The following is a 16879-nucleotide window of genomic DNA, read 5'->3' as shown; positions in this document are numbered from 1 at the left end:
GTAGTTTGTGATCCTCACCCAACTGGTCACAATGGACATTTTGAAGTCATTGCTGGCTGGGACGTTGCTGATGGAGAAGGCCCTTTCTTAGGGAATTTGTGCTTCTTCCAGGGAGGTCTCATGGGAATTTGTGCTTCTTCCAGGGAGGTCTCCTGGTAGTGGACTGGGCGAGATCGTTGAGCCACCTGTGACCGGCTGTATTTTCTTTTCATTGCAGGTGTACATAGAGATGCTCAGAGATTTTAGTGTCGCCCAGGAGCCCTTGAGAGAATGGAGGGACCCATCTGTGGCATCACTAAACAAACTGAGGTCACTAACAAACAAAAGGAAGGTCCTTTACAGTATTTTGTACCTCCTGGAGATGGCTGGAAGACCGTAGCTAGGAAGCTGGGCTTATGACTACTGCTGTAGTCAGGGAACGTACAGCTGTGTCAGTAGCATCTAGCGAGGCTCGGTGAGATGCCTTAGCAACTGTCCGACCTTCTGCAAAGAGGACCTGAAATTGTTCTCTGTGCTCCTGAGGCAAGTGTTCATTAAATGTTGAAATTTTTGAATAGACAGTCAAGTCATATTTAGCCACCAGGACTTGATAATTGGCCACTCTGAACTGCCAGAAGGCTGAGGAGTGCTTCTTAGGGTCCAGAAGCTCCAGTCCTTTTTAGATCCTTATCAGTCGTTGTGGAACAGAACTGATGTTGCCTGGTCTGTTTGTTAGCATCCTCCACCACCAGAGAACTGGGAATCAGGTGGGAGAAAAAAACACTCAGTTCTGCGGGGAGGAGGATGTGATACTTTTTGTCAGCTTGTTTACACATAAGTGGGACAGTGGCTTCAGTTTGCCACACCATCCATGCTGAAGTAATGATGATCCTGATGTGACCTCTTTTGGGATGGGACCCTTTAGAAAGGGTCACCTAAGGATTCCGGTAAGCCCACTGTGGTGGGACTCCAAGGTTGTCCTTGCCATGGTAACTGGGTGTACTTCCTGCTATGAGCTCCTTCTTCAGCATGAATCTCTAAGGAGGGAAAGGTGGAGAAATCATATACAGACACTTTTGAGTCAGATGAGGCGTCATCCTCTATATCCATTGGGGGGTGGTCAGGGGTGTGGGTACTGGTGGTCAGGGCAGTACTAGGCCCTGGGAAGAGACCTGAACTTGTGTCAGTACTGTGGCTAGAAAGGGAGGCTGGTGAGGTGGTGCCGGAGAATGTTATAACGGTACCAGCTGAAAATATTTCTCGGAGCCCTCAAAGATTGCACAGGGAAAGTGTCGGTACCAGAGCGTGAGTCACCATTGAAGAAATGGACGGAGGGTAAGTAACAGTGGGGAGTATCTCTCAGTACCTCTTAATAACAGTGATTTGGGCTCTTTGAGGATTCAGAGGTCCTCATAACATAGGAGCCTGGATGGTACTGGGGTCTGCAGATGTGGTTCCTCAGGAGTAAGAACACTGGGCAGTACCAGAGACTGCACCAAAATAGGTACAGTACACCTTTTGCTTCTGGCTATGGAAGATGGTACCGACGAGGACTTTGCCTTGGTTCAGGCTTTTGGAGGCACTGAGTCGGGTGGCAATGCTGGTGCTGCTGTAGATGGCCTCTCAGTATGTGATGTGGTCGGCTTAGTTGGTAACAAGGTTGCGGTACTGGAGGGAATAGGAGCCTCAGCAGTACCCGTACCAGGACATGAGGTCTCCTGAGACACAGACTGAGGAGGTGACTTTCCCTTTCCTTGTCTGGCAAATGGGGTCTTCTCTTCTTGGAGGACCTGGGGAGTACCCCAAAGTGTCCAGGGTCTTTGCTTACCACCGAGGTGAAGGTGGTGGGTGGAACTGATGTATGGGGAGTGACTCGCCCCCCACAAGTCTCAGAGAGCACTCCATAAGTAGGAGTTTGTCTGTACTCCCTCAATTATTTAGATCTGCTTTTAAATCCTAAACAGATTTCACATGTAAAGGGAACGTGGGTTTCTCCCAGGCAGTGGAAGCAGCTTGATTGTCTGTCGCTGTGGGGGAAGGACCTTTGGCAGGTCTGGCAAGATTCAAAGCCCAATGTCTTGGGCATAATCCACAGTCAAGGCCATGGATGAGGCCCAGGGGAAAAAAAACCTGAGGGCCCAAAATGGGCAAAATGCGGCGAGTGGACACCCCTCAAACCACAAGCTGGAGCTAATAGAATAAAAATAAATAACTAAGAAAAAACTAAAAGGAAAATGGTATAAGAAAGTGAAGTGCAGCGAGACACGTAGTTCAGCTACCAGACACCGTGATGCTCCATCGCAAGCCACAGACGGAGGAGAAGGAACTGGAGTGGCAGCAGGTCCATCTCCCCCATATACTCTTGTAATGGGCACGAGGGTGTCTGGGGTGCAGACCCACGGGCACTGTTGACAAAAATCTCCAGTGAAGAGCGCATGGGCGTGTACATATCTGGACATGGAGCACCTATAGGGATGCTTCTTGAAGAAGAACAAGAGGTGACTCAATTACGGCATATAAATACCTTCACCAGGAAAAAAATCCCAGGTACTACAGGGTTCTTTAGCAGCCTAGAGGAGAAAGGCAGAATAAGAACCAATGGCTGGAAGTTAAAGCCAGACACAATCCAATTAGAAATGAGCCACCCCCCTCCCCTTATTCTTTTTTCAAATAGAAGGTGATTAACTGGAACAAACTCTGAAGGGAAGTGGTGGATTCTCCATCCCTTGATGTCTTTTCTGGAAGATGCTTTAGTCAAACAAGTTATTGAGCTCAATGCAGTGGTAACTGGGTGAAATTCTCTGGCCTGCATAATGATCTAGGTGATCTAATGGTCCCTCTGGCTTTAAGATCTATAAAGTGGGCTACATAGATTAGAAAATAGCTTTCAAAATCCACAGCCACATTATCCCAGTTTTCCAAATTCCTGATTTTTCATGTATTATAACAGTTGAGAATCTCTTTTTGGGATGTGGCAGTCAGAATAGGAATATTTTAAGTCTAAACTGGTGCTCACACAGTAGCTGTGCCATTCATAACTTCTCCAGACAAGTAGCAGTGCAATATACACTAAGAAATGTAGCGTTGGAAGGGATCTGTCATCTAGTCCATCCACCAGCGCTGAGACAGGACCTAGTAAACCAAGTAAACATTCCTGAGAGTTGCTTGCCTAACCTGTTTTTAAAAACCTCCAATGACAAGGGTTCCACAACCTCCCTGGGTAACTTATTCCATTACTTAACTGTCCTTAGGGTTAGCAAGTTTTTCTTAGTATCTAACCTGAATCTCCTTTGCTGCACATTAAGCTGATTACTTCCTGTCCTGCTTTCAGTGGACGTGGAGAACAGTTGATCACTGGCCTCTTTATAACAGCCCTTAATATATTTGAATATTGCTGTCAGGTCCCCCTCAGTCTTTTCTCAAGACTAAACCTGGCCCGGTTTTTAGCCTTTCCTCATAGGTCAGGTTTTATCATTTTTGTTCCTCTCCACTGGTCTCTCTCCAGTGTGTCCGCATCTTTTTTAAAGCGTGGCAGCCAGAACTGGACACAATATTCCACCTAAGACCTCACCACTGCCAAGCAGAGTAAGCCAGTTACCTCCCAAACACTCCTGTGGATACACCCCAGAATGATACAGTATTAGCCTCTTTTGCAAGTGCACTACGCTATTGGCTTATATTGAATTTGTGATCCACTAGAACCCCCAGATCCTTTTCTGTAGTACTGTACTACCACCTAACCAGTTAATCCCCATTCTATATTTGTGCATTTGATTTTTTTCCTTGCTAAGTGTAGTACTTTGCTCTGAAATCAACAAGATGAAATTCAGTAAAGACAACTGCAACTTATCAGGGCCATTTTGAATTCTAATCCTGTCCTCCAAAGTGCTCTCCCTCCTAGTTTGGTGTCATGCACAAATTTTATAAGCATACTCTCCACTCCATTATCTGAGTCATTAGTAAAGTATGGAAGAGTACCTGACCCAGGAGAGATCCCTGCAGGACCCCATTAGATATGCCCTCCCAGTTTGACAGCAAACCATTCGTGACTACTCTTTGAGAACAAAAACTGGACACAATCTTTCAACCAGTTTTGCACCCAACTTATCCTAATTTCAGATTTCCCTCATTTGTTTATGAGAACGTCACATAGGACTGTATCAAAAGTCTTATTAAAATCCAAACATATCATGTCTGTTGCTTCGCCCCTATCCACTAGGCCCATTATCTTGTCAAAGGATATTCCTTTGGTTTGGCATGACTTGTTCTAGACAAATCCAGGTTTGGCTGTTACCTACCTACAATAAATATCTGCCGAGGTGCACTAGTCCCTAAAGAGTGTACAAGTCTCTCCTAGAAGACTATTTCAGTTGGACTTGCTGGGCACAGCTCACAATGTAGAGCAGAAGTGCTGGAGCCCAGACACTCAGTCTAGGAGGCAGCATGGCCTACCCTGAAGAAAGGAGTGGGACTCCTTGGGGATCTGCCATGCTAATGGGGGGCTTTCCAAGAGACTGTTTTAAAGCTGAGGTGTAGCTGTGGATCCATGGCAGAACCTACCTACCAGTTCCGAGTTTGCTGAAGTCTGCTTTTTTAAGTCCATACATTAAATGAATAAAGATGCAATTCATTCCAAGTCAGATGCAAACATCTCAGCTTCATAATGGGTGGGGCTGGGTGTTGTCTAATGGTCAGAGCAGTGGACCGGAAATGAGGCTTTCTGGGTTCTCTTTTCAGTTCTGGAAGGCAGTGTGTCTAATGAGTACAGAAAAAGGGCTGGGGGCCTGGACTCCTGGATTTCTATCCCAGCTCTGGGAGAAGAACAGTGATTAGCAGGTTAGAGCAGTGGAATCTGGAAGCCAGGACTCCTGGGTCCTACTCACAGCCTTGCATGATCCTGCCCAAGTCATTTAAGTTCTCTTTCCTGTAACATATGATACAGAAAACCAGCTGCAGAGCCAGAACTAATAGTCGGTGTCCTGCCAACCCGCCCACTCTGCTCTAAATGCTAGACAGCACTCCTTTCCAGAGCTGGAAAGAGAAACAAAATGAGATTTGTCTTTCCTTTCTCAATGGGCTGTGTTGGAATTATTAATATTGATATGGGAAACCATCAAACACTAATTTTAATTTAATTTAAACACTAATTGATATGGGAAACCGCCAAACACTAAATTTCTTTATTAAATCCCAAGGCCAAATTATATTTATACAGTTGCTCTAAACGTGCCTAAAAAGTCTAGCTAGTAAGCAATGTACTGCATCCAAACAGTAACAAAACATTTATGGACTTTTGATCAAGATACTTACAAATGAGCTAAACCCGGGGGATGCTTAGACCAATAGTGATCAGTTCCAGCGGTGGTCAGGCAGGTATTAGCAGTGAACCCTTTAAAAGTTTACTTTTTATACCCTTTATCAAACAAGCGATGTCACTGCCAATTACTGACTTCAGCTAAAAATCAGTGTGAAACTATTTACCCTTTTTCCAAGTCTTAATCCAGATAAGATTTACAGCCTCCTTTCTTCCCAAAGCCTTTTCTTTCTTATCTTCTCTCCCCACCTCCTCCTTTGCTTACTAGCAGAACGGTGGGAAGGTTTGGGCGTGTTTCTTTTAAGACAGTTTTTCTTTGTCTTGTTACTGCAGCTCTTTATTTTATTAGTTTTACTTTTGAAACCATACAACCTTCCCACACTACAAGTAATACTAATTATTCTCATGGCCTCTGTTACTTGCTGATTGGGGCCTTCTTTACAACACACGAACACACACTATATATATACAGGTTTCAGAGTAACAGCCATGTTAGTCTGTATTCGCAAAAAGAAAAGGAGTACTTGTGTCACCTTAGAGACTAACCAATTTATTTGAGCATGAGCTTTCGTGAGCTACAGCTCACTTCATCGGATGCATACCGTGGAAACTGCAGCAGACTTTATATACACACAGAGAATATGAACCAATACCTCCTCCCACCCCACTGTCCTGCTGGTAATAGCTTATCTAAAGTGATCATCAGGTTAGGCCATTTCCAGCACAAATCCAGGTTTTCTCACCCTCCACCCCCCCACACAAATTCACTCTCCTGCTGGTGATAGCATGGGTATCATGGGATAGCTGGCTATCACCAGCAGGAGAGTGAATTTGTGTGGGGGGGTGGAGGGTGAGAAAACCTGGATTTGTGCTGGAAATGGCCTAACCTGATGATCACTTTAGATAAGCTATTACCAGCAGGACAGTGGGGTGGGAGGAGGTATTGGTTCATATTCTCTGTGTGTATATAAAGTCTGCTGCAGTTTCCACGGTATGCATCCGATGAAGTGAGCTGTAGCTCACGAAAGCTTATGCTCAAATAAATTGGTTAGTCTCTAAGGTGACACAAGTACTCCTTTTCTTTTTATATATATATACACACACACACACACTCACACACATATATCCTTAACCAAACATCCTAACTTTAATTCTTTATTCTTATACTTCTCCTACAGGCTGGAAAGCGATGCTTGGTCTGTGGCTGGTTTGGAGTTGGGGAGTATAATCAAAACAGATTTCAGTTTGCATGCATACACAAACAACAGCTACAGGAAGGTTTGATTCACAGACCTGCTGTTTTCGGGGCATGATCTTTTTCACCATGATCAATCGCTTCACCACTGGAGCTGGAAGCTGCGTAAATAGGATAAAAGAGACAAGACTTATTATTTGTTTCTTGCACTGTAGTACAGCCTAGGACCTGGTCCTGGGTCAGGACCCCATTGTGGTAGGTGATGTACAAACACAGAACTAAAAGATGGCCCCTGCTCCCCAAAGCTTCCAGTCCAAGCATAAGTCAAAAGAGACAGATGTGCTCAAGGAAAGAAAGGTCAGACTGGAACACAACCGTCTTTGACGACCCACAGCTGTAGCCCATTGAGCTAGCTTTAGCATTTTATTTTACTTAACAGTAATTCAAGGAACGTACAGGCCTGTATCCTGTAAGACATTAGCTTACCCAGTTACCATAATAAGGCTTTGAGTCCCATGAACTTTGTTATAGATAAATGGCCCGACAGTGACCCTGAGGCTTGGGGAACTGGGAATAGTGTGCTTAAAGCAGAGAGTTCGTACAACGGAATACCAGGTAATCACAGGAACACTGAACTGATACTAGGTTTGGATATTTTAGGATAAAATGTTGGCAAATGCTTAACTGCAGACTGGCCTTGGCAATAAGTTGATGTATTTAACAATTAGTTGAAACCATGACTATACTAATCTATAGGATAAGGACACCCCAACATAATTAGGGTGAAGAAGTTAGATATGGACAAGGGAGGCTGGGCATGTGTGTGAATATTCATGACAGCCCCCAGGCCCTGTAACAGGCCAGAACACCGTGTAAAAGGGGATCTGGACCATCAGACTTCTTTGGCATGCCAGAGACAGAGCAGGACTGTTGCGCCAGCTTCCCAAGGAAGGGTGTGAGTATATATGCAAGGAATGGTACAAAGTTGAAATGGTCCCTCTACCTCTCCTTAGGGTCCAGGTGGCAGAAGCTCTTAAGCAGCTTTCCTGGTAATCAGTCTGCTACCCAGGGACTCCTTGATGCCAACTGGCCAAGGGCATGGGGCAAAGGAGTATAGGCTTTTTACAGGGATTTCCTGGGTTAGGTAGCTGCATAATAATTCACACTAAAGGGTGGCATATGAGGTCTCTACTGAAAGCCAGTAGCCCACTAGCCATCATAATCATTACAAAACGTATGAACAGATTTTGAAGAAGCTATGTATCTACACTGAAAATTATGCTATGAAGGTCTTGGAGTTAAGGCAGGTCACCAGAAGGTGATATACCTTGGCAATGTTCCTTTCAGGTAGGAGATAACACCCACCTATCTCCCTGTCTAGCCATTTGTATACTGTTTGCCTATTTGCATACTGAGCCAAGTACACATTGAAAGATTGTGAAACCTACAAGAGAGAAAATCTCTGCATGGTGTAACAGAGAGCAGGGGGATATCCTGTTTATGAATAAACACAAAGGATTTTTCTGGGATATCGGAGGGCATGTCTACACTTGCCATTTAAAGCAGAAAAAGTCCCTTTTTTGCACAAAAACCATGGGAGCGTCTACACTTGCCAATGACTTTTTGCAGCAAAACTCAGAAGTTTCACCGCAAAAAGTAAACCACCTCCACGAGAAGCGTACAGCTCTTACTGGTGATGCTTTTGCGGTGATGTGCAGGTGAAGACATGTTCTTCCTGTTTACAGAGCTTTAGCCTCCGGAGCATATCCCACAGTGCCTAGGTGACCACTCTGGCCAGCAGCTCTGCTGCTCTGACACCAGGTAAACAGACATCCACCCCTCCCTCTGTAAAGCCCAGGGAACTTTAAAACTCCCCTTCCTGATTTCTTGGCAAGTGCTCACTTATCTGGCCAAGTGAAATGCCTGCTCCACAAAGCAAACGACCCCTGCTTGGAGCAATGCTGAGCTACTCGAGCTGATCAGCGTTTGGGGAGAGGAGGCTGTGCAAGGACCCAGGATGCCCTGCGATTGACCCCCACCCCTTCCCATAAGGCCCATCGTCAAACTGGAGAGAGCTGCACTGTGGGATACCTTCCCTCAAGCGCTGCTCTCATCAGTGATGGAAGTGCTGCTAATGTAACCACTCTCTGGCACCCGTGGAAGTTTAAGTGAGAACACAAACCAGCACTTTTCTTTCACCGGTTCCCTGTCACCGGTGAAACTGACGGCGCAAAACCTCTGCAAGTGTAGACATACCCTTAGGGTGCAAAGAAACACTGAACCCTTCATCTAGCACCGGGGTTCTCAACCTTTTTCTTTCTGAGCCCCCCCCCAACATGCTAAAAAAAATTCCACAGCCCACCTGTGCCGCAACAGCTGCTTTTCTGCACAGCCAGTAGATTAAAAGCCAGGGCTGGCGTTAGGGGGTAGCAAGCAGGCCAATTGCCCAGGGGCCCTGTGAAGTTAAGTTGTTCTGGCTTCGGCTTGCAGCCCTCGGCAGAGCTCAGGCTTCAGCTTTTTGCCCTTGGCCCCAGCAAGTCTAAAGCCGGCCCTGCTCTCTGGTTTATTTTGGCAGACCCCCCTGAAACCTGCTCACGGCCCTCAGACTCCTGGTTGAGAACCACTGATCTAGCAGGCAGACTGACAGCAGGCTGTCTTATGAAAGGAGGGTCACAGCCAGCCTGGCTGAAAAGCTCTGCAAGGATTTTGGGTGAGCAATACTCTACCAGACATGACAGTATCTTGTTAATTAAGTCTAGGCTCTGGAATGTGTGTTATGATTTTATTTTATATGTCACCATTTGTTTCCAATACTTGTACTTGCTACAAGTTTGTTAAATAAACTTATACTTGATCTCATTATAAACCTATCTCAGTGCTGTGTATTAAGCAGAGCGGGGATCCTCAGGAGGATTTGGTAAGCCGGGCTATACTGCTTCTTTGGAAGCAGCAAATCTGTGAATACTGCGAGTGTCCAGGGGAGCAGGAGTTGGTGACTCCAGGGAGACACTCAGAGGGCTTGAGTGTGCCAATAGCTAGCCTGCAAAGTAACAGCAGGGTCTGCGAGGTCCAGAGGGGAGGGCTTGTGTTGTCCATGGCCAGTAGAGTAGTGATCCCCAGCAGGCACAGACAAGGCTTCCTCACACAAAGGGCAGGTGGTTGTGAGGTACCTCACAACCCTGGAACCCCCTCGTAGCATCCTAATGGTGTAAACAGCACACTCTACACCCTGTTTGCTGATTAACCAAGGATCATGCGCCAAGCATTGACATACCAGATAGTATATATACACTGAGAGAGTCAAAAGTGAGAGGCTTAGAAACAGGTAAAGAAAAAGGTTATGGTGTGTTGTTTTCCATTGCTTTATTTTGGGTAAGGGAAATAGAACATAAAGGACAGGTTAAGTAAGCCAGAGACATGCCAAACATACCAAATCACACTTGGAAAAACTGTACAGATCATGGCTTGGAGGCTTTAGGGAAAATAGTAGAGGGGATAAAAATCTCTGTTCATGCAATATGATAAGCATCATGGAGAACTGATTCATCCATCAAAATTACGTGAAGTTGAGTGGGAGGTGCAGGCTTAGGAAACCAGCCTGGCACAGGTCCCAGAGGGGCAGCCCTCCAGTTAGAACTGGCCAAGAGGGAGATCATAAACTAGAAGCAGCAGAGAAAGCCAAAAAAGAGGAAAGCAGAGGAGCGAAAGCAGGTCACAGAAGTTAAAGGAAGGGAGAAGGAAAGGCCCCACAAGTTTAAAAAGCTGGAATTACACAAACAGAATCCTCAGCCCACAAGTAATCCTCCCTAGGGATCACCCAGCTGGGGGAAACTGCCTGAGTCACAGTGGGAGAGAGTCCATTGAAGAATATGACCACATTTGAAAGGATAGGCAGGATGTACAAAATCCCTGCTGAACAGACTTGGCCTTCTTACCTCCCAAATTGACTGGCAAAGCCTTACACATATTTAATCCAGTCATTCTCAACCTGCAGCATGTGGGCCACTTGCGGCCCAATGAAGACACAGCTGCAGCCCATGTGACATCCTCAGGCCACACAGGGAGTATATAGTGTGGATGCCGCCCACATAACACAGAGAGCTGCATGTGTGACCCACAGTGGTGTTCAGAACAACTGGTTTAATTATATGAATGTAAATAATGCTATGTTGTATGATTGGTTTAAGGGGTTGATGTTAGAAAGCTTTCAATTTACCCCATAGATATATCACCTAAAGTGTAGAAACCTAACAACTGGATAACAGGAAATATGGTCATAAAATGGGAGATTATCGGAGAAAATGGATGAAAAGTAAAAGGGGAGAAAATGATCACCGGTTGGTAGATCGGCTTGCTCAGGTGCGGTTCTTTGCGGTCTGCTCTGATTAAGTGGGGGCAGAGGTGTGGGAAATTTCCCCAGCAACTGTGGAAGAGGCAGCCAGTGCTGCTGACTTATACCTGCAAGCGAGACCATTCCTAGGGCACAAGGCCCAAAAGGAAGGACAAAAGCCTGGGGTAAAAGGGAGACCCTTGTTTGTTCCTGGAAAGAATGAAGAAGGGGAGGGGAATAAGCACACGAAAGTCCCTAATTATCAGATCCCAGCCTGAGGGAACAGCCCAAAGTATTTTCTCTGATGTGGGTCCCTACAACACAGGCACAAACAATGGGGAGTCCAAATACAATGCCTGATCTATCCAAGTTAACGCAGCTACCCTCAGTTCAGAGCCTTCAGTGATGCCAAAGGGGGTTCTAGTTAAATTTTGTGCAGTCTGACCTTCTGGAGGTAGATAAAGAGTGTATGAAGGAGGCCAAGGTAAATGGCCAAATGTGCTGGAGAGGAGAGACATAATCACATACCTCCTCTACTCAGGAGGTACATCATTAAGGAAGTGGATATGCTCCCAGGAAAGAGGTAAAACTCCTGGCCTTGGGGCAGTTTAGAACCATGGTGTCTTTAGCTCCCATTGAATTAGAGTGGGAAGGCTTAAGGGGTATTTTGAACGTAGGAGTTTTTAAGAATTTACTGGCTAATGTATTGGTGGGAAATGACAGGATATCACTGGCCAAGGCTATTAGTATTCTGTCCCAAAGGTAAATGCTTGTGGGGGGTGGGGGACACCTAACCAGCAAAACACAGCAATGTGTCTAAAGGGGAGGGAAATGAGGAGTCGTCCCCCCCTTACCTGAGGCAGCTATCAGTACAAGCAAGAGCCAAAATGGAGTTTGCTGCAGAACCAACTGCAGACATGTTTTGGGGAAGCATCCTCAGTATTGACCCAGATAGAGAGCACAGCAAGTGGTTTTCAGAAGAGGGAAGGATTTAAAGGGAAGCCTTGGTTGGGGAAAACAGAAGTCCTGCTGGGGCCCTACAAATAATCATTCCCACAAAGCATTGTGTGGAGTTAAAGTTCTTAGCCCAAAACTGCCCTTTTGCTGATCACTTAGGAATGGAGAAGACATATAAAAGGCTAAAGAAAAATGTCTATTGGCCCCATATTCAAAATGAAGAAGAGGAATACTGCAAGCCTTGTGACTTATGTCTCTGCCAGGCTCCTTTGCATCCTTTACTGGCAATCAAAGCAGCATTTTTCAGGCTTGCTATGATCATCATAAGGCCTGTACCCAGACCAACTCAGAGGGGGAAAATTTATATTATTGGTGGTGGATTTTGTCACCAGGTATCCAGAAGCAGTTGCTCTGTCAAATGTGGAAGCTGAAACTGTTGCTAAGGCACAGTTCTCCATAATCAGCAGGTGGGCTTTCCAAAAGAGGTCTCATCAGATTGTGGATCAGATTTCATGTCCCAGAATGTGTGGGGAAAAATACCACCCAGAAACAAATGGATTAATTGACAGGTTCAACTGGATCCTAAAATCTATGCTAAGAATGTAAGTAAACAGGGACATAGTGTTACTTCATCTGTTTGCATATCAGAAGGTGCCCCCAGAGTCCCTGGGGCTTGCCCATTTGACCTGCTGTATAGAATGGTCAGAGGTTCCCTGGATCTCATTAGAGACTCCTGGGAAAGTGGCACTGAAGCAGAGGGGGAACCGGTGACTGAATATGTGCAGAGGTTCGGGGAGGATTTAAAATCCATGATGGGGATAGTGCAGCAAAACCTCACTTTTTAAAAGCTAGGCCGCTCAGAAAGAATGATCTGATTACAATGCCTGCGATCAATGATTTCATGTGGGAGATTTAATACTGGTGCTAGATCCTGTAAAAAAGTACAAAATGCAAAACTCATGGGAGGGGCCTTTAGAGGTAGTAGAAAGGGTTTAATGATGTTACCTATAATGTCCAAAGGCCCAACAGAAAGGTAGCAGCTCAAATGGCATATAAACAGGTTAAAAGTGTATCACAATCATAAAAATCACTTGGGAATTGTGCTGAAGAAATTCAGAGAGGCAGGTCTCACAATTACAGCATCAAAGTGTAAGACAGGGGCAGCCAAAGTCCCTTATCTAGGTCACTGGATTGGAGGGGGCCAGATCCCTTAAAAGTGGAATCCACTGTTAACTGTCCCATGCCCTGAACCAAAAAGCAAGTTCAGTGTTTTATAGTCTTGGCAAATTATTACCTCGGGTTTGTGGAGGGTTTCAGAGACCTTGTGTACGTAATTATAGACCTCTGCAAGAAAACGCAGCCTGACATGGTGGTTTGGATTACAGCCTGTCAGGAGGATTTTAATAAAAGTGAAAAGAGCTCTGTCAGAGAAGCTAGTCTAAACTTTGACAAGATGTTTGAATTCTGCACAGAAGCATCCAATACAGGCCTGTGGACTATATTGATGCAAGTGAGCAAAGGCAATAAGAAGCATCCTACTGCTTTCTTAAGTAAAAAAACTGACGCCCCCCCCTCACTGGACAAAATTTCACGGTTATAGAAAGAGAAAGTTGTGCAATTGTGTGGGTGGTCAGGGAGCTAAGGCCGTACCTGTTCAACAGAAAGTTCAGGGTCCTAACAGGCCACTCCCCATTGGTATGGCTTCACAGAACAACAGGTACCAACTCCAGACTGCTATGCTGGAATATAGCACTTCAAAATTATGATATAGAAATTGTACATATTCAAGACAAGGAAAGTGTAGTGGTGGATGCACTGTGTAGGCAAGAGGGTTCTGTGGATTAGCCAGTGGCTGACCCTACTGCACCAATGTAGGGGGGGATGATTGACTCAAGGACCCATGATGCCAAATGGCAGAGAGTACAGGGGGTGCATAAGGTTTTAGTGTGATCCTAAGCCAGATATCTGCATAATAGTTCACTGAAGGATGGCATGTGACAGCCAGTAGTCCACTGTCATCATAATTAGTGTGAAATGTATGTATGGATAATATTTAAGGAGTTATGCATCTATACTATAAATTATGCTTTTTAGGTCTTGGAGTTAAGGCAGGTCACCAGGAGGTGACATACCTCAGAAATGCTCCTCTGTCCCTGTCTGGCTATTTGTGTATTATGTGCCTCATACGGTATGGCTGTTTGCATACTGAGCCAAGTACAAATTGAAAAACCATGAAATCTACGAGAGAGGAAAACTGAAGGGGATGTCTTGTTTTTGAATGAAGACAAAGGATTGTTCTGGGATATCTTAGGGTGCAAAGGAACACACTGCATCCTTCATCTAGTAGGCAGCGTGCTGTCTCAGGAAAGGAGGTCACAGCCAGCCTGGCTGAAAAGCTCTGCAAGGATTTTGGGTGAGCAATACTCTACCAGACATGAGAGTATCTTATTAATTAAGTCTAGGCTCTAGAATGTGTGTTATGATTCTATATGTAGCCATCTGTTTCCAATACTTCTGCTTGCCACTCCTTGCACCACTATGCTTTGTTAAATAAATATACTTGATTTCACTATAAATATATCTAAGTGCTGTGTGATAAGTGGGGCGCTGATCAGAGATTAACTGGGGTGTTCTGTTCCTCTGGAAGCAGCAAGTTTGCGAATACTGTGAATGTCCAGGGGTGCAGGAGCTGTCCAGGGAGACAGAGAGCTCGAGCATGCTATCGCTAGCCTGCAAATGGATAGCTGGGCCTGGGAGGGCTTGTGTTGCTCACAGCCAGTGGAGTTGGGGAGCTGACCCACAACAGGGACAGACAAGGCTTTGTCAGGTGCCTCACAACCTTGGGTACCCCCAGAAAGCATCAACTTCTCCCCCCCCCCGCCCCCACTCTGCAGGGCTAGGGAGCTCTGAGTGCCATTTTGCACTAGGCTTAGATTCTCCCTTTCAAGGTGTCATCCAGGCCTAAAAGGTGGGCCAAGTTGGGCCTGACTGTGCCCAGAGGAGTTCTTTAATCCTTTCCTGGCTGGGGTGCAAACCTACCCCACTACATACCCCACTCCTCAGGGGCCCAATTCCCACACCGTGTTTCTGTGTTTTGCTCCAGCATGATGTTGTATACTAAAAGTATAGTGTTGGGAGAGCAAACTACCACCCCATAAGGTGCAGGTTCATCTCTTTCATCATGGTTAGTGGGAGGTATGGGCCGTAATGAGGGAAAAGAGTTACCCAAAAAATAATTCCTAAGAGATTCTATGCCCACTTCACTGCGTGTGCCTCCTTTTCAACCATGGAATAGGCTTCTTCCCTGTGAAAGACCTTCCTACATGAGTATAGAAGTAGGTGCGCCTCACCATTCACCCCTTCTAACAGCACAGCACCCAGGCCTACTTCTCTAAAATCAACCCGTTTGAAAAATCTGGATGGAAGAGGACTGTTTCCTGCACAGCCATGTTAAAGGCATTATCACAAGTGCTGTTCCAGCAGACCTCCTTTGGATTACCACCTTTTATTGGGGTCCGTCAGAGGGAATGCAATGGTGGCGGCACAAGGGACAAATTGCCTGTAATACCCAGCTAGTCCAAGGAAGTCTCTTACCTGCTTTCTTTGTTCAAGGAATTGAGTAGGCCAACACTGCCTTCACTTTGCTAACTAGTGGCCTACATTGGCTTCATCCCACATTACTACCCAGGTAAGTAACACTTTGATTTGCCAATTTGCATTTGGCCAGATTGACTATGAGACCTTCTTCAGCCAAGGAATGGAGGATGGCTTGTACTTGTTGCAAGCAGGCCCAGTTGTTGCTATATATAACAATGTCCAAATATGCAGCATCGTACTGCTGATGAGGCCTGAACACCTTGTTCATTAAATGCTGAAACACTGCTACCACTCTAAACCAAAGGGCATTGTCTAGAAGTAGAAGAGCCCAAAGGGAGTCAGTCAAGAAGACTTTTTTCTTGAAGTTTGGAAGAGAAGGGCTGTCATAACCATACAGCTAAGGGTAGCCTAGAATTCCTCCTTACCTGTAAGGGGTTAAAAAGCTCAAATAACCTGGTTGGCACCGGACCAAAGGAACCAACGGGGACAAAAGATACTTTCAAATCTGGGGATGGGGAAAGGCTTTGTTTTGGGTTCTTTGTTTCTGTGTTCGTTCGCTCTTCAATTCATGTCCTCCAAACCATTCTGAACCAGTCTCTCACATTACCGAAATTGTAAATACAGCCAGGCAAGGCGTATTAGTTTATCTTTGTTTTCTCAACTTGTGAATTTTCCCTTTGCTGGAGGGAGGTTTATTCCTGTTTTGTTGTAACTTTGAAACTAAGGCTAGAGGGGGTTCCTCTGTGTTTTGTGCATCTTTTGTTTTTAACCGAAGCTGGTAAAAATAAGCGGGTCCCCACAACTGTACCCCAGAGTTCAGAGTGGGGAAGGAACCCTGACAAGGGCGATTTGCCAATACCCTTTTTTAAAGATCTATGGTACTGATATAGCTGACGGACCCTAAATGTTCCAGTAGCTCCCAGACTGTCTCCCACATCTTCTGGGGTATGGGGTCTCTATCCTGCTGTCCTGGGACCATCTTGTTGAGAGGGTGTATCAGCTGGGGCTAGCCGGGTGCAGGGGAGAATATACTGGGAAAGGCCTCAGCAATAGTAAAACCTAAGCTCTTTGTCCAGGTAGTTCAGCACCTCTCTCTGCATGTGTGCTGGCTCTGGGTGAATGGATGCCCGAAATCCCAGTTCAGCTTCTGGTGGGTAAGGAGTGGTCAGCATCCCTTCCCTGGTTTTCCAAGGCTTCAGCAGGTTCAAATTGTAGACCCTGGTTTCTTTCCACCTCCCAAGCAGGTGGACCTCACAGTCTACAGGCCCAAGCTGATGATCCACTTCAAAAGGCTCTTGTCATCTGGCTAGTCACTTGGGTTCCGTGCTAGGGAGTAGTAACTACACTATCACTGGACTGGAAGATCTAGAGGCATGCACCCCGTTCTTGTGTTTGCTGGGACCCCAACGGTTTTAGTGAGCAAATGGAATTGGAGGAGCTTCCTGAACTGGAGAACATCCTGGGCCACATTGGATGCTCTCAGTTCCTGCTCCTCCCAGCCCTCATA

At 45.7% G+C, this 16879-nt stretch overlaps 1 protein-coding gene and 1 long non-coding RNA gene across 5 annotated transcripts in view; one reads left to right on the top strand and one right to left on the bottom strand.

The window, feature by feature from the left end:
* LOC144930718 (uncharacterized) overlaps nt 1–9293 on the top strand; it is a 50210-nt gene extending 40917 nt beyond the window's left edge. For 2 of the 3 annotated variants that reach the window (XR_013636036.1, XR_013636038.1), the window contains one exon: nt 9064–9293. This is a non-coding gene — a long non-coding RNA (uncharacterized LOC144930718). Of the gene's footprint in view, nt 1–217; nt 5966–9063 lie in introns of those variants that run through there. The other variant, XR_013636037.1, reaches the window with a different exon arrangement.
* Nucleotides 1–16879, bottom strand: part of CDCA5 (cell division cycle associated 5) — a 33350-nt gene that overhangs the window by 4089 nt on the left and 12382 nt on the right. For both annotated transcript variants that reach the window (XM_073351896.2, XM_073351897.1), the window contains exon 3: nt 6587–6649. In XM_073351896.2, the coding sequence (XP_073207997.2) occupies nt 6587–6649 (63 nt within the window). The remainder of the gene's footprint in view (nt 1–6586; nt 6650–16879) is intronic.

Source organism: Lepidochelys kempii, chromosome 7, assembly GCF_965140285.1.
Source record: "Lepidochelys kempii isolate rLepKem1 chromosome 7, rLepKem1.hap1, whole genome shotgun sequence".
Classification (NCBI taxonomy): domain Eukaryota; kingdom Metazoa; phylum Chordata; order Testudines; family Cheloniidae; genus Lepidochelys; species Lepidochelys kempii.
The sequence above is the reverse complement of the archived record's forward strand: the minus strand, read 5'-3'. Positions and strand labels throughout refer to the sequence as shown.